The sequence below is a fragment of the Telmatherina bonti genome, assembly GCF_933228915.1.
Source record: "Telmatherina bonti genome assembly, chromosome: 7".
Classification (NCBI taxonomy): domain Eukaryota; kingdom Metazoa; phylum Chordata; class Actinopteri; order Atheriniformes; family Telmatherinidae; genus Telmatherina; species Telmatherina bonti.
In genome coordinates this window covers 42059870-42086000 of record NC_136625.1, presented here as the reverse complement: position 1 = coordinate 42086000, position 26131 = coordinate 42059870, and the positions used below count along the sequence as shown (strand labels likewise).

Below are 26131 nucleotides of genomic sequence, written 5' to 3'. Positions count from 1 at the left end.
GTTTGACAGCGGTAAAAGCAGGTTTGACAGCGGTAAAAGCAGGTTTTACAGCGGTAAAAGCAGGTTTGACAGCGGTAAAAGCCGGTTTTACAGCGGTAAAAGCTGGTTTGACAGCGGTAAAAGCAGGTTTTAGAGCAGTGAAAGTAGGTTTGACAGCGGTAAACGCAGGTTTGACAGCGGTAAAAGCAGGTTTGACAGCGGTAAAAGCAGGTTTGACAGCGGTAAAAGCAGGTTTTACAGCGGTAAAAGCCGGTTTTACAGCGGTAAAAGCCGGTTTGACAGCGGTCAAAGCAGGTTTTACAGCGGTAAAAGCAGGTTTTACAGCGGTAAAAGCAGGTATTACAGCACAAAAAGCAGGTATTACAGCGGTAAAAGCAGGTTTTAGAGCAATAAAAGCAGGTTTTACAGCGGTAAAAGCAGGTTTTACAATGGTAAAAGCAGGTTTTAGAGCAATAAAAGCCGGTTTTACAGCGGTAAAAGCAGGTTTTACAGCGGTAAAAGCCGGTTTTAGAGCAATAAAAGCAGGTTTTACAGCGGTAAAAGCAGGTTTTACAGCGGTAAAAGCAGGTTTTAGAGCAATAAAAGCAGGTTTTACAGCGGTAAAAGCAGGTTTTACAGCGGTCAAAGCAGGTTTTAGAGCAATAAAAGCAGGTTTGACAGCGGTAAAAGCAGGTTTGACAGCAGTAAAAGCAGGTTTTACAGCGGTAAAAGCAGGTTTTACAGCGGTCAAAGCAGCTTTTAGAGAAGTAAAAGCAGGTTTTACAGCGGTAAAAGCAGGTTTGACAGCAGTAAAAGCAGGTTTTACAGCGGTAAAAGCAGGTTTTACAGCGGTCAAAGCAGCTTTTAGAGAAGTAAAAGCAGGTTTTACAGCGGTAAAAGCAGGTTTTACAGCGGTAAAAGCAGGTTTGACAGCAGTAAAAGCAGGTTTGACAGCGGTAAAAGCAGGTTTTACAGCGGTAAAAGCTGGTTTAGGTGCAGTAAAAGCAGGTTTTAGAGCAGTAAAAGCAGGTTTTAGAGCAGTAAAAGTAGGTTTTACAGCAGTAAAAGCCGGTTTTAGAGCAGTAAAAGCAGGTTTTACAGCAGTAAAAGCAGGTTTTAGAGCAGTAAAAGCAGGTTTTACAGCGGTAAAAGCAGGTTTTAGAGCAGTAAAAGCAGGTTTTACAGCGGTAAAAGCAGGTTTTACAGCAGTAAAAGCAGGTTTTACCGTAAAAGCAGGTTTTACAGCGGTAAAAGCAGGTTTTAGAGCAGTAAAAGCAGGTTTGACAGCGGTAAACGCAGGTTTTACAGCAGTAAAAGCAGGTTTTACCGTAAAAGCAGGTTTTAGAGCAGTAAAAGCAGGTTTTACAGCGGTAAAAGCAGGTTTTAGAGCAGTAAAAGCAGGTTTTACAGCGGTCAAAGCAGGTTTTACAGCGGTAAAAGCAGGTTTTAGAGCAATAAAAGCAGGTTTTACCGCGGTAAAAGCAGGTTTTACAGCGGTCAAAGCAGGTTTTACAGCAGTCAAAGCAGCTTTTAGAGAAGTAAAAGCAGGTTTTACAGCGGTCAAAGCAGCTTTTAGAGAAGTAAAAGCAGGTTTTACAGCGGTAAAAGCCGGTTTTACAGCGGTAAAAGCAGGTTTTACAGCGGTAAAAGCAGGTTTTAGAGCAATAAAAGCCGGTTTTACAGCGGTAAAAGCAGGTTTTACAGCGGTAAAAGCAGGTTTTAGAGCAATAAAAGCAGATTTTACCGCGGTAAAAGCAGGTTTTACAGCAGTCAAAGCAGCTTTTAGAGAAGTAAAAGCAGGTTTTACAGCGGTAAAAACAGGTTTGACAGCGGTAAAAACAGGTTTGACAGCGGTAAAAGCAGGTTTGACAGCGGTAAAAGCAGGTTTTAAGACGGTCAAAGCAGGTTTTACAGCGGTAAAAGCAGGTTTTACAGCGGTAAAAGCAGGTTTTAGAGCAATAAAAGCAGGTTTTACAGCGGTAAAAGCAGGTTTTACAGCGGTTAAAGCAGCTTTTAGAGAAGTAAAAGCAGGTTTTACCGCGGTAAAAGCAGGTTTTACAGCGGTAAAAGCAGCTTTTAGAGAAGTAAAAGCAGGTTTTACAGCGGTAAAAGCCGGTTTTACAGCGGTAAAAGCAGGTTTTAGAGCAATAAAAGCCGGTATTATAGCGGTAAAAGCCGGTTTGACAGCGGTAAAAGCAGGTTTTACAGCGGTAAAAGCAGGTTTTAGAGCAATAAAAGCAGGTTTTACCGCGGTAAAAGCAGGTTTTACAGCGGTCAAAGCAGGTTTTACAGCGGTCAAAGCAGGTTTTAGAGAAGTAAAAGCAGGTTTTACAGCGGTAAAAGCAGGTTTGACAGCGGTAAAAGCAGGTTTTACAGCGGTCAAAGCAGGTTTTAGAGAAGTAAAAGCAGGTTTTACAGCGGTAAAAGCAGGTTTGACAGCGGTAAAAGCAGGTTTTAGAGCAGTGAAAGTAGGTTTGACAGCGGTAAACGCAGGTTTGACAGCGGTAAAAGCAGGTTTGACAGCGGTAAAAGCAGGTTTGACAGCGGTAAAAGCAGGTTTTACAGCGGTAAAAGCCGGTTTTACAGCAGTAAAAGCAGGTTTGACAGCGGTCAAAGCAGGTTTTAGAGCAATAAAAGCAGGTTTTACAGCGGTAAAAGCAGGTTTTAGAGCAATAAAGCAGGTTTTACAGCGGTAAAAGCAGGTATTACAGCGGTAAAAGCAGGTTTTAGAGCAATAAAAGCAGGTTTTACAGCGGTAAAAGCAGGTTTTACAGCGGTAAAAGCAGGTTTTACAGCGGTCAAAGCAGGTTTTACAGCGGTCAAAGCAGCTTTTAGAGAAGTAAAAGCAGGTTTTACAGCAGTAAAAGCCGGTTTGACAGCGGTAAAAGCAGGTTTTACAGCGGTCAAAGCAGGTTTTACCGCGGTAAAAGCCGGTTTTACCGCGGTAAAAGCAGGTTTTACAGCGGTCAAAGCAGGTTTTACAGTGGTCAAAGCAGCTTTTAGAGAAGTAAAAGCAGGTTTTACAGCGGTAAAAGCAGGTTTTAGAGCAATAAAGCAGGTTTTACAGCGGTAAAAGCAGGTATTACAGCGGTAAAAGCAGGTTTTAGAGCAATAAAAGCAGGTTTTACAGCGGTAAAAGCAGGTTTTGGAGCAATAAAAGCAGGTTTTACAGCGGTAAAAGCAGGTTTTACAGCGGTAAAAGCAGGTTTTACAGCGGTAAAAGCAGGTTTGACAGCGGTAAAAGCAGGTTTGACAGCGGTAAAAGCAGGTTTGACAGCGGTAAAAGCCGGTTTGACAGCGGTAAAAGCAGGTTTGACAGCGGTAAAAGCAGGTTTTAGAGCAGTGAAAGTAGGTTTGACAGCGGTAAACGCAAGTTTGACAGCGGTAAAAGCAAGTTTGACAGCGGTAAAAGCAGGTTTTAGAGCAGTGAAAGTAGGTTTGACAGCGGTAAACGCAAGTTTGACAGCGGTAAAAGCAGGTTTTAGAGCAGTGAAAGTAGGTTTGACAGCGGTAAAAGCAGGTTTGACAGCGGTAAAAGCCGGTTTTACAGCAGTAAAAGCACGTTTTAGAGCAGTAAAAGCAGGTTTTACAGCGGTAAAAGCAGGTTTTACAGCGGTAAAAGCAGGTTTGACAGCGGTAAAAGCAGGTTTTACAGCGGTAAAAGCAGGTTTTACAGCGGTAAAAGCAGGTTTTAGAGCAGTAAAAGCAGGTTTGACAGCGGTAAAAGCAGGTTTGACAGCGGTAAAAGCAGGTTTTACAGCGGTCAAAGCCGGTTTTAGAGCAATAAAAGCAGGTTTTACAGCGGAAAAAGCAGGTTTGACAGCGGTAAAAGCAGGTTTTACAGCGGTAAAAGCCGGTTTTAGAGCAGTAAAAGCAGGTTTGACCGCGGTCAAAGCAGGTTTTAGAGCAATAAAAGCAGGTTTTACAGCGGTAAAAGCAGGTTTTACAGCGGTAAAAACAGGTTTTACAGCGGTAAAAGCAGGTTTTACAGCGGTAAAAGCAGGTTTGACAGCGGTAAAAGCCGGTTTTACAGCAGTAAAAGCACGTTTTAGAGCAGTAAAAGCAGGTTTTACAGCGGTAAAAGCAGGTTTTACAGCGGTAAAAGCAGGTTTTACAGCGGTAAAAGCAGGTTTTAGAGCAATAAAAGCAGGTTTTACAGCGGTAAAAGCAGGTTTTAGAGCAATAAAAGCAGGTTTTACAGCGGTAAAAGCAAGTTTTACAGCGGTAAAAGCAGGTTTCACAGCGGTAAAAGCAGGTTTTAGAGCAATAAAAGCAGGTTTTACAGCGGTAAAAGCACGTTTTAGAGCAGTAAAAGCAGGTTTTACAGCGGTAAAAGCAGGTTTTACAGCGGTAAAAGCAGATTTTAACAGCGGTAAAAGCAGGTTTTATAGTGGTAAAAGCAGGTTTTAGAGCAGTAAAAGCAGGTTTTACAGCGGTAAAACCAGGTTTTAGAGCAATAAAAGCAGGTATTACAGCGGTAAAAGCAGGTTTTAGAGCAATAAAAGCAGGTTTTACAGCGGTAAAAGCAGGTTTTAGAGCAATAAAAGCAGGTTTTACAGCGGTAAAAGCAGGTTTTACAGCGGTAAAAGCAGGTTTTACAACGGTAAAAGCAGGTTTTACAGCGGTAAAAGCAGGTTTTACAACGGTAAAAGCAGGTTTTACAGCGGTAAAAGCCAGTTTTACAGCGGTAAAAGCAGGTTTTACAGCGGTAAAAGCAGGTTTTACAGCAATAAAAGCAGGTTTTACAGCGGTAAAAGCAGGTTTTAGAGCAGTAAAAGCAGGTTTTACAACGGTAAAAGCAGGTTTTAGAGCAATAAAAGCAGGTTTTACAGCGGTAAAAGCAGGTTTTACAGCGGTAAAAGCAGGTTTTACAACGGTAAAAGCAGGTTTTAGAGCAATAAAAGCAGGTTTTACAGCGGTAAAAGCAGGTTTTAGAGCAGTAAAAGCAGGTTTTACAGCGGTAAAAGCAGGTTTTACAGCGGTAAAAGCAGGTTTTAGAGCAGTAAAAGCAGGTTTTACAGTGGTAAAAGCAGGTTTAGGTGCAGTAAAAGCAGGTTCCTCGTTTTCCAGAAATTTCCTCTTTTTTCCTGCAGATCCGTGGAAATGAGATGGTTAAATATTTATCAGGGCGTCGGCCTGACCTTTTATGGCCAACATGTGGGCGTGGCCAGATGTTCCCTCACCGTGTTAAATTTACCGTTGATCCAGATTTATGAAGGAAACAGGCGTGGGACGTGCTGCTGTAGAAACCTGGAAGGTTTGTTTTGCGCAGCATTTGCTGTTTTCCGTACAGACGCCGCTTGGAGTCATCATTGTGATGCAGCTTTAGAAATGAGGCCCCTGATGGTCCCATTGATCTAAATGAACTGGTTAACTTTATAATGTAGGAAGCAGAAAAAGTACAAGATCCACACAAAGCCTGGTTCTTCAGAGGCTGAGGGGGGAGGGACAAATGGAAGTTGGGTGTGATGGACATATCACCATCCTATTATTTTGAAATGGTGACTGGATGGTGCTTTTTCAGTCCTGTTCTTTCCACAGGTGAGAAAATATATTTATTTCTGTGTTTGAGTGTTTCATTGAGTAGGAAATCCTCAGCAGTGGTCGAGGTTTATGTTTTAGACCAGAAGAAAGAAAACTAGAGACAGTAGGATGTGAACAATTAGCTTCTCGGACTAAAGACCAGGAACCGTAACCGTATGTAGACGAGAAAGTTATCCGGACTCATCATTCTGGGAGAAAAGAGAACAACTCCATCAGACTTCATGGCCCAGCTGATGCTAAACATTATTTCACAAGCTGCGCCCACCCCCCGCCTGCTCAGATCAACCTGATCCCGGATCTGGACGTCTGACTGCGTGTCACCTCCACAGCCATCGAACATCTGATTGGAGCGTTTAAACAGAATTAATGGACAGGAAAACTGAAGCGAGGACATGTCGAGGAAAGGGTAGCAGCACCCTCTGCTGGCAACAATCCAGAAAAAAATATTCAGTCATCTCATATTTCATATGTAAAAATCATTGGGCGTCATTTAAATCCCAACTCATACTTATGTGTTTTACTGTGAAAAACACAAATATGTGAGTTTTAGATAAACTGTATGTGAAAAATAGTCTGATCAGATCTTTTATAATTCTTTTCATTCTCATGTTTGACTTTTTTCTTTCTTTCCGTTTTTGCTGTTTTGTCTCCAGAAAAAAAACAAAAAACTAAAAATTCCTTCAGCTCAGATGGTTCTAAAGACTAAACCTTGTAAAACTGAAACTAGAACACATTTCCTGAAGATGGATGGAATGATTTCTGATGGAAGAACATCATGATGAGTATTTCTGATCTGACCAAACAGCTCAGAGGCGAGGAGAAGCGTTCCTGTCCGCTGGCTGAACTCAGACCAGTTTCACCTTTATGTTGTTGGACGATGCGTTCAATGTCAGAACATTGAAAACTTTACAGGAAAGAAAGACGATTTTTTTTTTCATGTTCGACGTGAAAACTTCGCAACACAAAAGTAAAATGAAAAAAACTTGAAGAAGAAATGGAAAACTGTTTTTAAAAGTGAAAATTCAACAGAAGAAGAAGCAGAAAAAACCAACCAGAAGATCAGGACAAGATGACCGTTTGGTCGAAGTGGTTTAGACTCGTTTTAAACCAGTTTATGATAAAAACCATGAAAACTAGATTTACTGCTATGAATATTTGCAGTTAAAAAGAAGAAAGAAAGAAAAAGGACCTACCAGAGCAGACAGAACGGACTGCTGTCCGTGCGCGCGGTACAGACAGAGCGCGCACTCCTTCCCGCACGCTGCTCCCAGCGCGAGACACACGCACGCGCAGAGAGCCAACATCCATAAACTGCTCCTCTGTGCTTGGGAAGCCATGACTGGGGAAAGACACCGTCATCATCATTATAACGTTCATTTATAATTTATAAATAATAATCATTATAATAATAATAATAATAATAATGATAATTTATTAATAATAATCAGTATAATAATAATAATAATAATAATGATAATTTATTAATAATAATCATTATAATAATAATGATTACTATTAAGCAGATAAGGAGTGGTCCTGATCTACCAGACAACCCGGCAAGAGGCAATTCAAACTCCAAGAGGATAAATACAACACAGTTCCATGAAATAGAATGTTTAATAAGCAAATAAATAACAATTTCATGCATAAAGGAAAATACATGTTTGACTGACCAGTGGTCATAAAAATATTAAGTTTATAAAAGAGGAAAATAAAATGAATGAACCAAGATTCTGGTAGAGGTTCAATTCCCTCAAAGTGACTATCCTGGAACTGTGATATGATGAGTAGAACGGAGCTAAAAAGGGTTGATAATAATAATAATAATATTAATAATAATAATAATTACAATAATATTACAATAATAACAATAATTAATAGATGACGTTAGAAAGGGGCTTTACAGTTATTTATTTGTTATCTGACCTCTGTGAAGCAGAAATACACCTTCTCAGGGTTCTTAGTCCAGTTCTGGTCCCACGCTTCCAGCTGATTCGGGGCGCGAGCGCGTGCTCGTTCTGTACGTTGATGAAGCTGCGGAGATGGAAGCTGGTCAGCAGGAATTGCGGCGGACCTTCAGTCCAGCAGACGGAGCGCAGTCTGGCGGCTGCAGGACGTGGAGCTGCGCAACTCTTTTTTACCTTCTCTCTCTGGCTGACGTCACAATAAGATGGGGAGGAGGAGGATGACGTAGCATGCCCCTGCAAGCCGTTCTCACCTCGTCACCTCAGCTTCCACAGGAGACTTCTTCCACAGGAGACTTCTTCCACAGGAGACTTCCACAGGAGAATTCTTCCACAGGAGACTTCTTCCACAGGAGACTTCCACAGGAGACTTCTTCCACAGGAGACTTCCACAGGAGACTTCTTCCACAGGAGACTTCCACAGGAGAATTCTTCCACAGGAGACTTCCACAGGAGACTTCTTCCACAGGAGACTTCCACAGGAGACTTCTTCCACAGGAGACTTCCACAGGAGAATTCTTCCACAGGAGACTTCTTCCACAGGAGACTTCCACAGGAGACTTCTTCCACAGGAAACATCCACAGCAGACTTCCACAGGAAACATCCACAACAGACTTCCACAGGAGACATCTTCCACAGGAGACTTCCACAGGAGACTTCTTCCACAGGAGACTTCCACAAGAGACTTCTTCCACAGGAAACATCCACAGCAGACTTCCACAGGAAACATCCACAACAGACTTCCACAGGAGACTTCTTCCACAGGAGACTTCCACAGGAGACTTCTTCCACAGGAGACTTCTTCCACAGGAGACTTCCACAGGAAACTTCCACAAGAGACTTCTTCCACAGGAGACTTCTTCCACAGGAGACTTCCACAAGAGACTTCTTCCACAGAAAACTTCCACAAGAGACTTTTTCCACAGGAAACATCCACAACAGACTTCCACAGGAGACTTCCACAGGAGACTTCTTCCACATAAGACTTCTTCCACAGGAGACTTCTTCCACAGGCAACATCCACAGCAGACTTCCACAGGAGACTTCTTCCACAGGAAACATCCACAGCAGACTTCCACAAGAGACTTCTTCCAATGGAGACTTCCACAGGAGACTTCTTCCACAGGAAACATCCACAGCAGACTTCCACAGGAGACTTCTTCCACAGGAGACATCTTCCACCTGAGACTTCCACAAGAGACTTCTTCCACAGGAGACTTCCACAGGAGACTTCTTCCACAGGAGACTTCCACAGGAGACTTCCACAGGAGACTTCTTCCACAGGAGACTTCTTCCACAGGAGACTTCCACAGGAGACTTCTTCCACAGGAGACTTCCACAGGAGACTTCCACAAGAGACTTCTTCCATAGGAGACTTCCACAAGAGACTTCTTCCACAGGAGACTTCCACAGGAGACTTCTTCCACAGGAGACTTCCACAGGAGACTTCCACAGGAGACTTCTTCCACAGGAAACTTCCACAGAAGACTTCTTCCACAGGAGACTTATTCCACAGGAGACTTCCACAGGAGACTTCTTCCACAGGAGACTTCCACAGGAAACTTCCACAAGAGACTTCTTCCACAGGAGACTTCTTCCATAGGAGACTTATTCCACAGGAGACTTCTTCCACAGGAGACTTCCACAGGAGACTTCCACAGGAGACTTCTTCCACATGAGACGTCTTCCACAGGACTCTTCTTCCACATGAGACGTCTTCCACAGGAGACTTCCACAGGACACTTCTTCCACAGGAGACTTCTTCCACAGGCAACATCCACAGCAGACTTCCACAGGAGACTTCTTCCACAGGAGACTTCTTCCACATGAGACGTCTTCCACAGGAGACTTCCACAGGACACTTCTTCCACAGGAGACTTCTTCCACAGGCAACATCCACAGCAGACTTCCACAGGAGACTTCTTCCACAGGAAACATCCACAGCAGACTTCCACGTGAGACTTCTTCCACAGGAAACATCCACAGGAGACTTCCACAAGAGACTTCTTCCACAGGAGACTTTTTCCACAGGACACTTCTTCCACAGGAGACTTCTTCCACAAAATACTTTTTCCATAGGAGAATTCCACAGGAGACTTCTTCCACAGCAGACTTCCACAGGAGACTTCTTCCACATAAGAGTTTTTCCACAGGAGACTTCCACAGGAGACTTCTTCCACAGGAGACTTCCACAGGAGAATTCTTCCACAGGTGATTTCCACAGGAGACTTTTTCCAAATTAGACTTCCACAGGAGACTTCTTCCACAGGAGACTTCTTCCACAGGAAACTTCCACAGGAGACTTCTTCCACAGGAGACTTCTTCCACAGGAGACTTCTTCCACAGGCAACATCCACAGCAGACTTCCACAGGAGACTTCTTCCACAGGAGACTTCTTCCACAGGAAACTTCCACAGGAGACTTCTTCCACATGAGACTTCTTCCACAGGAGACTTCTTCCACAGGCAACATCCACAGCAGACTTCCACAGGAGACTTCTTCGACAGGAGACTTCCACAAGAGACTTCTTCCACAGGAGACTTCCACAGGAGACTTCTTCCACAGGAAACATCCACAGCAGACTTCCACAGGAGACTTCTTCCACATGAAACATCCACAGCAGACTTCCACAGGAGAATTCTTCCACAGGAGACTTCTTCCACAGGAGACTTCCACAGGAGACTTCTTCCACAGGAGACTTCCACAAGAGACTTCTTCCACAGGAGACTTCCACAGGAGACTTCTTCCACAGGAGACTTCCACAGGAGACTTCTTCCACAGGAGACTTCCAAAGGAGACGTCTTGTAAAGGATACTTCCACAGGAGACTTCTTCCACAGGAGACTTCCACAAGAGACTTCTTCCACAGGAGACGTCCACAGGAGACTTCCACAAGAGACTTCTTCCACAGGAGACTTCTGCCACAGGAGACTTCCACAGGAGACTTCTTCCACAGGAGACTTCTTCCACAGGAGACTTCCACAAGAGACTTCTTCCACAGGAGACGTCCACAGGAGACTTCCACAAGAGACTTCTTCCACAGGAGACTTCTGCCACAGGAGACTTCCACAGGAGACTTCTTCCACAGGAGACTTCCACAGGAGACTTCCACAGGAGACTTCTGCCACAGCAGACTTCCACAGGAGACTTCTTCCACAGGAGACTTCCACAGGAGACTTCTTCCACATAAGACTTCCAAAGAAGACGTCTTGTAAAGGATACTTCCACAGGAGACTTCTTCCACAGGAGACTTCCACAAGAGACTTCTTCCACAGGAGACGTCCACAGGAGACTTCCACAAGAGACTTCTTCCACAGGAGACTTCTGCCACAGGAGACTTCCACAAGAGACTTCTTCCACAGGAGACTTCTGCCACAGCAGACTTCCACAGGAGACTTCTTCCACAGGAGACTTCCACAGGAGACTTCTTCCACATAAGACTTCTTCCACATAAGACTTCTTCCACAGGAGACTTCTTCCACAAAATACTTTTTCCATAGGAGAATTCCACAGGAGACTTCTTCCACAGGAAACTACCACAGGAGACTACTTCCACAGGAGACTTTTTCCACAGGAGACTTCTTCAACATAAGACTTCTTCCACAGGAGACTTCCACAGGAGACTTCTTCCACAGGAGACTTCCACAGGAGAATTCTTCCACAGGTGATTTCCACAGGAGACTTTTTCCAAATTAGACTTCCACAGGAGACTTCTTCCACAGGAGACTTCTTCCACAGGAAACTTCCACAGGAGACTTCTTCCACAGGAGACTTCTTCCACATGAGACTTCTTCCACAGGAGACTTCTTCCACGGGAGACTTCTTCCAAAGGACACTTCCACAGGATACTTCCACAGGAGACTTCTTCCACAAGAGACTTCTTCCACAGGAGACTTCTTCCACAGGAGACTTCTTCCACAGGAGACTTCCACAGGAGACTTCTTCCACAGGAGACTTCCACAAGAGACTTCTTCAACAGGAGACTTCCACAGGAGACTTCCACAGGAGACTTCTTCCACAGGAGACTTCCAAAGGAGACGTCTTGTAAAGGATACTTCCACAGGAGACTTCTTCCACAGGAGACTTCCACAAGAGACTTCTTCCACAGGAGACGTCCACAGGAGACTTCCACAAGAGACTTCCTCCACAGGAGACTTCTGCCACAGGAGACTTCCACAGGAGACTTTTTCCACAGGAGACTTCCACAGGAGACTTCCACAGGAGACTTCCACCTGAGACTTCTTCCACAAGAGACTTCTTCCACAGGAGACTTCTTCCACAGGCAACATCCACAGCAGACTTCCACAGGAGACTTCTTCGAAAGGAGACTTCCACAAGAGACTTCTTCCACAGGAGACTTCCACAGGAGACTTCTTCCACAGGAAACATCCACAGCAGACTTCCACAAGAGACTTCTTCCACATGAAACATCCACAGCAGACTTCCACAGGAGACTTCTTCCACAGGAGACTTCCACAAGAGACTTCTTCCACAGCAGAATTCCACAGGAGACGTCTTGCACAGGAGAATTCCATAGGAGACTTCTTCCACAGGAGACTTCCACAGGAGACTTCTTCCACAGGACACTTCCACAGGAGACTTCTTCCACAGGAGACTTCTTCCACAGGAGTCTTCCACAAGAGGCTTCTTCCACAGGAGACTTCTTCCACAGGAGACGTCCACAGGACACTTCGTCCACAGGAGACTTCCATAGGAGACTTCCACAGGAGACTTCCACAGAAGACTTATTCCACAGGAGACTTCTTCCACAGGAGACTTCAGCAGGAGACATCTTCCACCTGAGACTTCCACAGGAGACTTCTTCCACAGGAGACTTCCACAGGAGACTACTTCCACAAAATACCTCTTCCACAGGAGACTTCTTCCACAGGAGACTTCCACAGGAGACTACTTCCACAGGAGACTTCTTCTACAGGAGACTTCCACAGGAGACTTCCACAGGAGACTTCTTTCACAGGAGACTTCCACAGGAGACTTCTTCCACAGGAGACTTCCACAGGAGACTTCTTCCACAGGAAACATCCACAGCAGACTTCCACAGGAGACTTCTTCCACAGCAGACATCTTCCCAATGAGACTTCCACAAGAGACTTTTTCCACAGGAGACTTCCACAGGAAACATCCACAGCAGACTTCCACAGGAGACTTCTTCCACAGGAGACTTCCACAGGAGACTTCTTCCACAGGAGACTTCCACAGGAGACTTCTTCCACAGGAGACTTCCACTGGAGACTTCTTCCACAGGAGACTTCCACAGGAGACTTTAGCAGGAGACATCTTCCATCTGAGACTTCCACAGGAGACTTCTTCAACAGGAAACTTTTTCCACAGGAGACTTCTTCCACATAAGACTTCTTCCATATAAGACTTCTTCCACAGGAGACTTCTTCCACAAAATACTTCTTCCATAGGAGAATTCCACAGGAGACTTCTTCCACAGGAGACTTTTTCCACAGGAGACTTCTTCCACAGGAGACTTCCACAGGAGAATTCTTCCACAGGTGATTTCCACAGGAGACTTTTTCCAAATTAGACTTCCACAGGAGACTTCTTCCACAGGAGAATTCTTCCACAGGAAACGTCCACAGCAGACTTCCACAGGAGACTTCTTCCACATGAAACATCCACAGCAGACTTCCACAGGAGACTTCTTCCACAGGAGACTTCCACAAGAGACTTCTTCCACAGCAGACTTCCACAGGAGACGTCTTCCACAGGAGACTTCCACAAGAGACTTCTTCCACAGGAGACTTCTTCCACAGGAGACTTCTTCCACAGGAGACTTCCACAGGAGACTTCCACAGGAGACTTCTTCCACAGGAGACTTCTTCCACAGGAGACTACTTCCATAGGAGACTTCTTCCACATAAGACTTCTTCCACAGGAGACTTCTTCCACAGGAGACTACTTCCATAGGAGACTTCTTCCACATAAGACTTCTTCCACAAGAGACTTCTTCCATAGGAGACTTCAGCAGGAAACATGTTCCACCTGAGACTTCCACAGGAGACTTCTTCCACCGGAGACTTCTTCCACAGGAGACTTCCACAGGAGATTTCTTCCACAGGAGACTTCCACAGGAGACTTCTTCCCACAGGAAACTTCCACAGGAAACTTCTTCCACAGGAAACATCCACAGGAGACTTCTTCCACAGGAAACTTCCACAAGAGACTTCTTCCACAGGAAACATCCACAACAGACTTCCACAGGAGACATCTTCCACAGGAGATTTCCACAGGAGAATTCTTCCACAGGAGACTTCCACATAAGACTTCTTCCACAGGAGACTTCTTCCACAGGAGACTTCTTCCACAGGAGACTTCCACAAGAGACTTCTTCCACAGGAAACTTCCATAGGAGAATTCTTCCACAGGACACTTCCACAGGATAGTTTTTCCACAGGAGACTTCAAAAGGAGACGTCTGGTAAAGGAGAATTCCACAGGAGACTTCCACAGGAGACTTCTTCCACAGGAGAGTTCTTCAACAGGAAACATCCACAGCAGACTTCCACAGGATACTTCTTCCACAGGAGACTTCCACAGGAGACTTTTTCAACATTAGACTTCCACAGGAGTTTTCTTCCACATGAGACTTCCACAGCAGACCTCCAAAGGAGACTTCGTCCCCAGGAGACTTCCACAATAGACCTCTTCCATAGGAGAATTCCACAAGAGACTATTTCCACGAGAGTCTTCCATAGGATACTTTTTCCACAGGAGACTTCCAAAGGAGACGTCTGGTAAAGGAGAATTCCACAGGAGACTTCTTCCATAGGAGACTTCCACAAGAGACGTCTTCCACAGGAGACTTCTTCCACAGGAGACTACTTCCACAGGTGTCTTCCACAGGAGACCACTTCCACAGGAGACGTCTTCCACAGGAGACTTCCACAGGAGAATTCTTCCACAGGAGACTTCTTCCACAGGAAACTTCCACAAGAGACTTCTTCCACAGGAGACATCCACAGGAGACTACTTCCACAGGAGTCTTCCACAGGAGACCACTTCCACAGGAGACTTCTTCCACAGAAGACTTCTTCCACAGGAGACTTCTTCCACAGGAAACTTCCACAGGAGACTTCTTCCACAAAATACTTCTTCCACAGAAGACTTCTGATACAAGAGTCTTCTTCCACAGGAGACTTCTTCCACAGGAGACCTCCACAGGAGACTTCCACAGGAGACTTTTTCCACATTAGACTTCCACAGGAGTTTTCTTCCACATGAGACTTCCACAGCAGACCTCCAAAGGAGACTTCGTCCCCAGGAGACTTCCACAATAGACCTCTTCCATAGGAGAATTCCACAAGAGACTACTTCCACGAGAGTCTTCCATAGGATACTTTTTCCACAGGAGACTTCCACAGCAGACTTCCACAGAAGACTTCTTCCACAGGAGACTTCTTCCACAGGAAACATCCACAGCAGACTTCCACAGGAGACTTCTTCCACCGCAGACTTCCACAGAAGACTTCTTCCACAGGAGACTTCTTCCACAGGAAACATCCACAACAGACTTCCACAGGAAACATCCAAAACAGACTTCCACAGGAAGAATTCCACAGGAGACTTCCACAGTAGAACTCTTCCACAGGAGAATTCTTCCACAGGAGACTTCCACAGGAGACTTCCAAAGGAGACGTCTTGTAAAGGATACTTCCACAGGAGACTTCCACAGGAGACTTCCACAGGAAACTTATTCCACAGGAGACTTCTTCCACAAGAGACTTCTTCCACAGGAAACATCCACAACAGACTTCCACAGGAAACATCCACAACAGACTTCCACGGGAGACTTCTGCAGGAGAATTCTTCCACAGGAGAATTCTTCCATAGGAGAATTCTTCCACAGGAGACTTCTTCCACAGGAGACTTCAACAGGAGACTTCTTCCACATGAAACATCCACAGCAGACTTCCACAGGAGACTTCTTCCACAGGAGACTTCCACAAGAGACTTCTTCCACAGGAGACTTCTTCCACAGGAGACTTCCACAGGAGACTTCCACAAGAGACTTCCTCCATAGGATACTTCCACAAGAGACTTCTTCCACAGGGGACTTCCACAGGAGACTTCTTCCACAGGAGACTTCCACAAGAGACTTCTTCCACAGGAGACTTCTTCCACAGGAGACTTCCACAGGACATTTCTTCCACAGGAGACTTCCACAGGACATTTCTTCCACAGGAGACTTCCACAAGAGTCTTCTTCCACAGGAGACTTCCACAAGAGTCTTCTTCCACAGGAGACTTCTTCCACAGGAGACTTCCACAGGAGACTTCTTCCACAGGAAACTTCCACAGGAGACTTCTTCCACAGGAGACTTCCACAGGAGACTTCCACAAGAGACTTCTTCCACAGGAGACTTCTTCCACAGGAGACTTCCACAGGAGACTTCCACAAGAGACTTCTTCCACAGGAGACTTCCACAAGAGTCTTCTTCCACAGGAGACTTCTTCCACAGGAGACTTCCACAGGAGACTACTTCCACAAAATACCTCTTCCACAGGAGTCTTCTTCCACAGGAGAATTCCACAAGTGACTTCTTCCACAGGAGACTTCTTCCACAGGAGACTTCCACAGGATATTTCTTCCACAGGAGACTTCCACAGGAGACTTCTTCCACATTAGACTTCCACAAGAGTCTTCTTCCACAGGAGACTTCTTCCACAGGAGACTTCCACAAGAGGCTTCTTCCACAGGAGACTTCTTCCACAGGAGACTTCCACAGGACACTACTTCCACAAAATACCTCTTCCACAGGAGAATTCTTCCACAGGAGAATTCTTCCACAGGAGACTTCTTCCACAGGAGACTTCAACAGGAGACTTTTTCCACATGAAACATGCACAGCAGACTTCCACAGGAGACTTCTTCCACAGGAGACTTCCACAAGAGACTTCTTCCACAGGAGACTTCCACAGGAGATTTCTTCCACAGGAGACTTCCACAAGAGTCTTCTTCCACAGGAGACTTCTTCCACAGGAGACTTCCACAGGAGACCTTTTCCACAGGAGACTTCCACAAGAGTCTTCTTCCACAGGAGACTTCTTCCACAGGAGATTTCCACAGGAGACTTCCACAGGAGACTTCCACAGGAGACTTCCACAGGAGACTTCTTCCACAGGAAACATCCACTGCTGACTTCCACAGGAGATTTCTTCCACATGAAACATCCACAGCAGACTTCCACAGGAGACTTCTTCCACAGGAAACATCCACAGCTGACTTCCACAGGAGACTTCTTCCACATGAAACATCCACAGCAGACTTCCACAGCAGACTTCCACAGGAGACTTCTTCCACAGGAGACTTCTTCCACAGGAGACTTCCACAAGAGACTTCTTCTACAGGAGACTTTTTCCACAGGAGACTTCAACAAGAGACTTCTTCCACAGGAGACTTCTTCCACAGGAGACTTCTTCCACATAAGACTTCTTCCACAGGCGACTTCTTCCACATAAGACATCTTCCACAGGAGACTTCCACAAGAGACTTCTTCCACAGGAGACTTCCATAGGAGACTTCTTCCACAGGAGACTTCTTCAACAGGAGACTTCCACAAGAGGCTTCTTCCACAGGAGACTTCTTCCACAGGAGACGTCCACAGGAGACTTCGTCCACAGGAGACTTCCATAGGAGACTTCCACAGGAGACTTCCACAGGAGACTTCTTCCACAGGAGACTTCCACAAGAGACTTATTCCACAGGAGACTTCTTCCACAGGAGACTTCAGCAGGAGACATCTTCCACCTGAGACTTCCACAGGAGACTTCTTCCACAGGAGACTTCCACAGGAGACTACTTCCACAAAATACCTCTTCCACAGGAGACTTCTTCCACAGGAGACTTCCACAGGAGACACCTTCCACAGGAGACTTCCACAGGAGACTTCCACAGGAAACTTATTACACAGGAGATATCTTCCACAGGAGACTTCTTCCACAGGAAACATCCACAAAAGACTTCCACAGGAAACATCCACAACAGACTTCCACGGGAGACTTCCGCAGGAGAATTCTTCCACAGGAGAATTCTTCCACAGGAGACTTCTTCCACAGGAGACTTCCACAGGGGACTTCTACAAGAGACTTCTTCCACAGGAGACTTCCACAGGAGACTTCTTCCACAGGAGAATTCCACAAGAGACTTCTTCCACAGGAGACTTCTTCCACAGGAGACTTCCACAGGAGACTTTTTCCACAGGAGACTTCCACAGGAAACTATTTCCACAGGAGACTTCTTCCACAGGAGACTTCTTCCACAGGAAACATCCACAAAAGACTTCCACAGGAGACTTCTTCCACAGGAGACATCTTCCACCTGAGACTTCCACAAGAGACTTCTTCCACAGGAGACTTCCATAGGAAACATCCACAGCAGACTTCCACATGAGACTTCTTCCACAGGAGACTTCCACAACAGACTTCTTCCACAGGAGACTTCCACAGGAGACTTCTTCCACAGGAGACTTCCACAGGAGACTTCTTCCACAGGAAACATCCACAGCAGACTTCCACAGGAGACTTCTTCCACAGGAGACATCTTCCACCTGAGACTTCCACAAGAGACTTCTTCCACAGGAGATTTCCACAGGAAACATCCACAGCAGACCTCCACATGAGACTTCTTCCACAGGAGACTTCCACAACAGACTTCTTCCACAGGAGACTTCCACAGGAGACTTCTTCCACAGGAGACTTCCACAAGAGACTTCTTCCACAGGAGACTTCCACAGGAGACTTCTTCCACAGGAGACTTCCACAGGAGACTTCTTCCACAGGAGACTTCCACCTGAGACTTCCACTGGAGACTTCTTCCAGAGGAGACTTCCACAGGAGACTTCCACAGGAGACTTCTTCCACAGGAGACTTCCACAGGAGACTTCTTCCACAGGAGACTTCCACAGGAGACTTCTTCCACAGGAGACTTCCACAGGAAACTTCCACAAGAGGCTTCTTCCACAGCAAACTTCCACAGGAGACTTTTTCCACAGGTGACTTCCACAGGAGACTTCCACAGGAGACTTATTCCACAGTAGACTTCTTCCACAGGCGACTTCAGCAGGAGACATCTTCCACCTGAGACTTCCACAGGAGACATCTTCCACAGGAGACTTTTTCCACAGGAGACTTCTTCCACATAAGACTTCTTCCACAGGAGACTTCTTCCACAAAATACTTCTTCCACATAAGACTTCTTCCACATAAGACTTTTTCCAGAGGAGATTTCCACAGGAGACTTCTTCCACAGGAGACTTCCACAGGAGACTTTTTCCACAGGAGACTTCCACAGGAGACTTCCACAGGAGACTTCCACAGGAAACTTATTACACAGGAGATTTCTTCCACAGGAGACTTCTTCCACAGGAAACATCCACAAAAGACTTCCACAGGAAACATCCACAACAGACTTCCACGGGAGACTTCCGCAGGAGAATTCTTCCACAGGAGAATTCTTCCACAGGAGACTTCCACAGGAGACTTCTACAAGAGACTTCTTCCACAGGAGACTTCCACAGGAGACTTCTTCCACAGGAGAATTCCACAAGAGACTTCTTCCACAGGAGACTTCTTCCACAGGAGACTTCCACAGGAGACTTTTTCCACAGGAGACTTCCACAGGAGACTTCCACAGGAAACTTATTCCACAGGAGACTTCTTCCACAGGAGACTTCTTCCACAGGAAACATCCACAAAAGACTTCCACAGGAAACATCCACAACAGACTTCCACGGGAGACTTCCGCAAGAGAATTCTTCCACAGGAGAATTCTTCCACAGGAGACTTCTTCCACAGGAGACTTCCACAAGAGACTTCTTCCACAGGAGACTTCCACAGGAGAGTTCCACAAGAGACTTCCTCCATAGGATACTTCCACATAAGACTTCTTCCACAGGAGACTTCTTCCACATGAGACTTCTTCCACAGGAGACTTCCACAGGAGACTTCTTCCACGGGAGACTGCTTCCAAAGGACACTTCCACAGCAGACTTCCACAGGAGACTTCTTCCACATGAGACTTCTTCCACAGGAGACTTCCACAGGAGACTTCTTCCACGGGAGACTTCTTCCAAAGGACACTTCCACATGAGACTTCTTCCACAGGAGACTTCCACAGGAGACTTCTTCCACGGGAGACTTCTTCCAAAGGACACTTCCACAGGAGACTTCCACAGGAGACTTCTTCCACATGAGACTTCTTCCACAGGAGACTTCCACAGGAGACTTCTTCCACATAAGACTTCTTCCACAGGAGACTTCCACAAGAGTCTTCTTCCACAGGAGACTTCCACAGGAGACTTCTTCCACAGGAAACATCCACAGCAGACTTCCACAGGAGACTTCTTCCACATGAAACATCCACAGCAGACTTCCACAGGAGACTTCTTCCACAGGAGACTTCCACAGGAGACTTCTTCCACAGCAGACTTCCACAGGAGACTTCCACAGGAGACTTCTTCCACAGGAGACTTCGACAAGAGACTTCTTCCACAGGAGACTTCTTCCACAGGAGACTTCAACAGGAGACTTCCACAGGAGACTTCCACAGGAGACTTCTTCCACAGGAGACTTCTTCCACAGGAGACTACTTCCATAGGAGACTTCTTCCACATAAGACTTCTTCCACAGGAGACTTCTTCCACATAAGACATCTTCCACAGGAGACTTCTTCCACAGGAGACATTTTCCACAGGAGACTTCTTCCACAGGAGACTTCCACAAGAGACTTCTTCCACAGGACACTTCCACAGGAGACTTCTTCCACAGGAGACTTCCACAGGAGACTTCTTCCACAGGAGACTTCCACAAGAGGCTTCTTCCACAGGAGACTTCTTCCACAGGAGACGTCCACAGGACACTTCGTCCACAGGAGACTTCCATAGGAGACTTCCACAGGAGAATTCCACAGAAGACTTATTCCACAGGAGACTTCTTCCACAGAAGACTTCAGCAGGAGACATCTTCCACCTGAGACTTCCACAGGAGACTTCTTCCACAGGAGACTTCCACAGGAGACTACTTCCACAAAATACCTCTTCCACAGGAGACTTCTTCCACAGGAGAATTCTTCTACAGGAGACTTCCACAGGAGACTTCCACAGTAGACTTCTTCCACAGGAGACTTCCACAAGAGACTTCTTCCACAGGAGACTTCCACAGGAGACTTCTTCCACAGGAGACTTCCACAGGAGACTTCTTCCACAGGAAACATCCACAGCAGACTTCCACAGGAGACTTCTTCCACAGGAGACATCTTCCACCTGAGACTTCCACAAGAGACTTCTTCCACAGGAAACATCCACAGCAGACTTCTTCCACAGGAGACTTCCACAGGAGACTTCTTCCACAGGAGACTTCCACAAGAGACTTCTTCCACAGGAGACTTCCACAGGAGACTTCTTCCACAGGAGACTTCCACAGGAGACTTATTCCACAGGAGACTTCTTCCACAGGAGACTTCCACCTGAGACTTCCACTGGAGACTTCTTCCAGAGGAGACTTCCACATGAGACTTCAACAGGAGACTTCTTCCACAGGAGACTTCTTCCACAGGAGACTTCCACAGGAAACTTCCACAAGAGACTTCTTCCACAGGAGACTTCCACAGGAGACTTCCACAAGAGACTTCTTCCATAGGAGACTTCAGCAGGAGACATCTTCCACCTGAGACTTCCACAGGAGACTTCTTCCACAGGAGACTTTTTCCACAGGAGACTTCTTCCACATAAGACTTCTTCCACATAAGACTTCTTCCACAGGAGACTTCTTCTACAAAATACTTCTTCCATAGGAGAATTCCACAGGAGACTTCTTCCACAGGAGACTTCCACAGGAGACTACTTCCATAGGAAACTTCCACAGGAGACTTCTTCCACAGGAGACTTCTTCCACAAGAGACTTCTTCCACAGGAGACTTCTTCCACATAAGACTTGTTCCACATAAGACTTTTTCCACAGGAGACTTCTTCCACAGGAGACTTCTTCAACAGGAGACTTCCACAGGAGACTTCTTCCACAGATGATTTCCACAGGAGACTTTTTCCAAATTAGACTTCCACAGGAGACTTCTTCCACAGGAGACTTCTTCCACAAGAGACTTCTTCCACAGGAGACTTCCACAGGAGATTTCTTCCACAGGAAACTTCCACAGGAGACTTCCACAGGAAACATCCACAGCAGACTTCTTCCACAGGAGACTTCCACAGGAGACTTCTTCCACAGGAGACTTCTTCCACAGGAGACTTCCACAGGAGACTTCCTCCATAGGATACTTCCACATTAGACTTCCACAGGAGATTTCTTCCACAGGAGACTTCCACAGGAGAATTCTTCCACAGGTGATTTCCACAGGAGACTTTTTCCAAATTAGACTTCCACAGGAGACTTCTTCCACAGGAGACTTCTTCTACAGGAAACTTCCACAGGAGACTTCTTCCACAGGAGACTTCTTCCACATGAGACTTCTTCCACAGGAGACTTCTTCCACAGGACACTTCCACAGGAGACTTATTCCACATAAGACTTCTTCCACAGGAGACATCTTCCACAGGAGACTTCTTCCACAGGAGACATCTTCCACCTGAGACTTCCACAAGAGACTTCTTCCACAGGAGACTTCCACAACAGACTTCTTCCACAGGAGACTTCCACAACAGACTTCTTCCACAGGAGACTTCCACAGGAGACTTCTTCCACAGGAGACTTCCACAAGAGACTTCTTCCACAGGAGACTTCCACAGGAGACTTCTTCCACAGGAGACTTCCACAGGAGACTTCTTCCACAGGAGACTTCTTCCACAGGAGACTTCCACAGGAGACTTCCTCCATAGGATACTTCCACATTAGACTTCCACAGGAGATTTCTTCCACAGGAGACTTCCACAGGAGAATTCTTCCACAGGTGATTTCCACAGGAGACTTTTTCCAAATTAAACTTCCACAGGAGACTTCTTCCACAGGAGACTTCTTCCACAGGAACCTTCCACAGGAGACTTCTTCCACAGGAGACTTCTTCCACATGAGCCTTCTTCCACAGGAGACTTCCACAGGAGAATTCTTCCACAGGAGAGTTCTTCCACAGGACACTTCCACAGGAGACTTCCACAGGAGACTTCTTCCACATGAGACTTCTTCCACATGAGACTTCCACAGGAGACTTCTTCCACATAAGACTTCTTCCACAGGAGACTTCTTCCACAGGAGACTTCTTCCACAGGAGACATCTTCCACCTGAGACTTCCACAAGAGACTTCTTCCACAGGAGACTTCCATAGGAAACATCCACAGCAGACTTCCACATGAGACTTCTTCCACAGGAGACTTCCACAACAGACTTCATCCACAGGAGACTTCCACAGGAGATTTCTTCCACAGGAAACTTCCACAGGAGACTTCTTCCACAGGAGACTTCCACAACAGACTTCTTCCACAGGAGACTTCTTCCACAGGAGACTTCCACAAGAGACTTCTTCCACAGGAGACTTCCACAGGAGACTTCTTCCACAGGAGACTTCCACAGGAGACTTATTCCACAGGAGACTTCTTCCACAGGAGACTTCCACCTGAGACTTCCACTGGAGACTTCTTCCAGAGGAGACTTCCACATGAGACTTCCACAGGAGACTTCTTCCACAGGAGACTTCCACAAGAGACTTCTTCCACAGGAGACTTCCAAGGGAGACTTCTTCCACAGGAGACTTCCACAGGAAACTTCCACAAGAGACTTCTTCCACAGGAGACTTCCACAGGAGACTTCCACAAGAGACTTCTTCCATAGGAGACTTCAGCAGGAGACATCTTCCACCTGAGACTTCCACAGGAGACTTCTTCTACAGGAGACTTTTTCCACAGGAGACTTCTTCCACATAAGACTTCTTCCACAGGAGACTTCCACAGGAGACTTCCACAAGAGACTTCCTCCATAGGATACTTCCACATTAGACTTCCACAGGAGACTTCTTCCACAGGTGATTTCCACAGGAGACTTTTTCCAAATTAGACTTCCACAGGAGACTTCTTCCACAGGAGACTTCTTCCACAGGAAACTTCCACAGGAGACTTCTTCCACAGGAGACTTCTTCCACAAGAGACTTCTTCCACAGGAGACTTCCACAGGAGATTTCTTCCACAGGAGACTTCCACAGGAGACTTCCACAGGAAACATCCACAGCAGACTTCTTCCACAGGAGACTTCCACAGGAGACTTCTTCCACAGGAGACTTCCACAAGAGACTTCTTCCACAGGAGACTTCCACAGGAGACTTCTTCCACAGGAGACTTCCACAGGAGACTTCTTCCGCAGGAGACTTCTTCCACAGGAGACTTCCACAGGAGACTTCTTTCACAGGAGACTTCTTCCACAGGAGACTTCCACAGGAGAATTCCTTCATAGGATACTTCCACATTAGACTTCCACAGGAGACTTCTTCCACAGGAGACTTCCACAGGAGAATTCTTCCACAGGTGATTTCCACAGGAGACTTTTTCCAAATTAGACTTCCACAGGAGACTTCTTCCACAGGAGACTTCTTCCACAGGAAACTTCCACAGGAGACTTCTTCCACAGGAGACTTCTTCCACAGGAGACTTCCAGAGGAGACTTCTTCCACATAAGACTTCTTCCACAGGAGACTTCTTCCACAGGAGACTTCTTCCACAGGAGACATCTTCCACCTGAGACTTCCACAAGAGACTTCTTCCACAGGAGACTTCCATAGGAAACATCCACAGCAGACTTCCACAGGAGACTTCTTCCACAGGAGACTTCCACAACAGACTTCTTCCACAGTAGACTGCCACATGAGACTTCTTCCACAGGAGACTTCCACAACAGACTTCTTCCACAGGAGACTTCTTCCACAGGAAACATCCACAGCAGACTTCCACAGGAGACTTCTTCCACAGGAGACATCTTCCACCTGAGACTTCCACAAGAGACTTCTTCCACAGGAGACTTCCACAGGAAACATCCACAGCAGACTTCCACATGAGACTTCTTCCACGGGAGACTTCCACAACAGACTTCTTCCAGAGGAGACTTCCACAGGAGACTTCCACAGGAGACTTCTTCCACAGGAGACTTCCACAGGAGACTTCTTCCAGAGGAGACTTCCACAGGAGACTTCCACAGGAGACTTCTTCCACAGGAGACTTCCACAGGAGACTTCTTCCACAGGAGACTTCCACAGGAGACTTCTTCCACAGGAGACTTCCACAGGAAACTTCCACAGTAGACTTCTTCCACAGGAGACTTCAGCAGGAGACATCTTCCACCTGAGACTTCCACAGGAGACTTCTTCCACAGGAGACTTCCACAGGAGACTTTTTCCACAGGAGACTTCCACAGGAGACTTCTTCCACAGGAAACTTCCACAGGAGACTTCTTCCACAGGAGACTTCTTCCACATGAGACTTCTTCCACAAGAGACTTCTTCCACAGGAGACTTCAGCAGGAGACATCTTCCACCTGAGACTTCCACAGGAGACTTTTTCCACAGGAGACTTCCACAGGAGACTTCTTCCACAGGAAACTTCCACATGAGACTTCTTCCACAGGAGACTTCCACAGGAGACTTCTTCCACATGAGACTTCTTCCACAGGAGACTTCCACAGGAGACTTCTTCCACATAAGACTTCTTCCACAGGAGACTTCTTCCACAGGAGACTTCTTCCACAGGAGACATCTTCCACCTGAGACTTCCACAAGAGACTTCTTCCACAGGAGACTTCCATAGGAAACATCCACAGCAGACTTCTTCCACAGGAGACTTCCACAGGAGACTTCCACAAGAGACTTCCTCCATAGGATACTTCCACATTAGACTTCCACAGGAGACTTCTTCCACAGGTGATTTCCACAGGAGACTTTTTCCAAATTAGACTTCCACAGGAGACTTCTTCCACAGGAGACTTCTTCCACAGGAAACTTCCACAGGAGACTTCTTCCACAGGAGACTTCTTCCACAAGAGACTTCTTCCACAGGAGACTTCAGCAGGAGACATCTTCCACCTGAGACTTCCACAGGAGACTTCTTCCACAGGAGACTTCCACAGGAGACTTTTTCCACAGGAGACTTCCACAAGAGACTTCCACAGGAGACTTATTCCACAGGAGACTTCTTCCACAGGAGACTTCAGCAGGAGACATCTTCCACCTGAGACTTCCACAGGAGACTTCTTCCACAGGAGACTTCTTCCACATAAGACTTTTTCCACATAAGACTTCTTCCACAGGAGACTTCCAAAGAAGACTTATTCCACAGGAGACTTCTTCCACAGGAGACTTCAGCAGGAGACATCTTCCACCTGAGACTTCCACAGGAGACTTCTTCCACATAAGACTTCTTCCACATAAGACTTTTTCCACAGGAGCCTTCCACAGGAGACTTCTTCCACAGGAGACTTCTTCCATAGGAGAAGTCTACAGGAGACTTCCACAAGAGACTTCCTCCATAGGATACTTCCACATTAGACTTCCACAGGAGACTTCTTCCACAGGTGATTTCCACAGGAGACTTTTTCCAAATTAGACTTCCACAGGAGACTTCTTCCACAGGAGACTTCCACAGGAGACTTATTCCACAGGAGACTTCTTCCACAGGAGACTTCCACAAGAGT

General features: G+C 46.3%; 1 protein-coding gene across 1 annotated transcript in view; it reads right to left on the bottom strand.

Moving 5' to 3' along the window:
* The window catches only part of LOC306758600 (proenkephalin-A-like), a gene marked incomplete at both ends in the record, with an annotated part of 74819 nt that overhangs the window by 38065 nt on the left and 10623 nt on the right, over positions 1 to 26131 (bottom strand). The window contains 1 exon segment of the mRNA XM_079243928.1: positions 6717 to 6862. Within this exon segment, the coding sequence (XP_079100054.1) occupies positions 6717 to 6862 (146 nt within the window).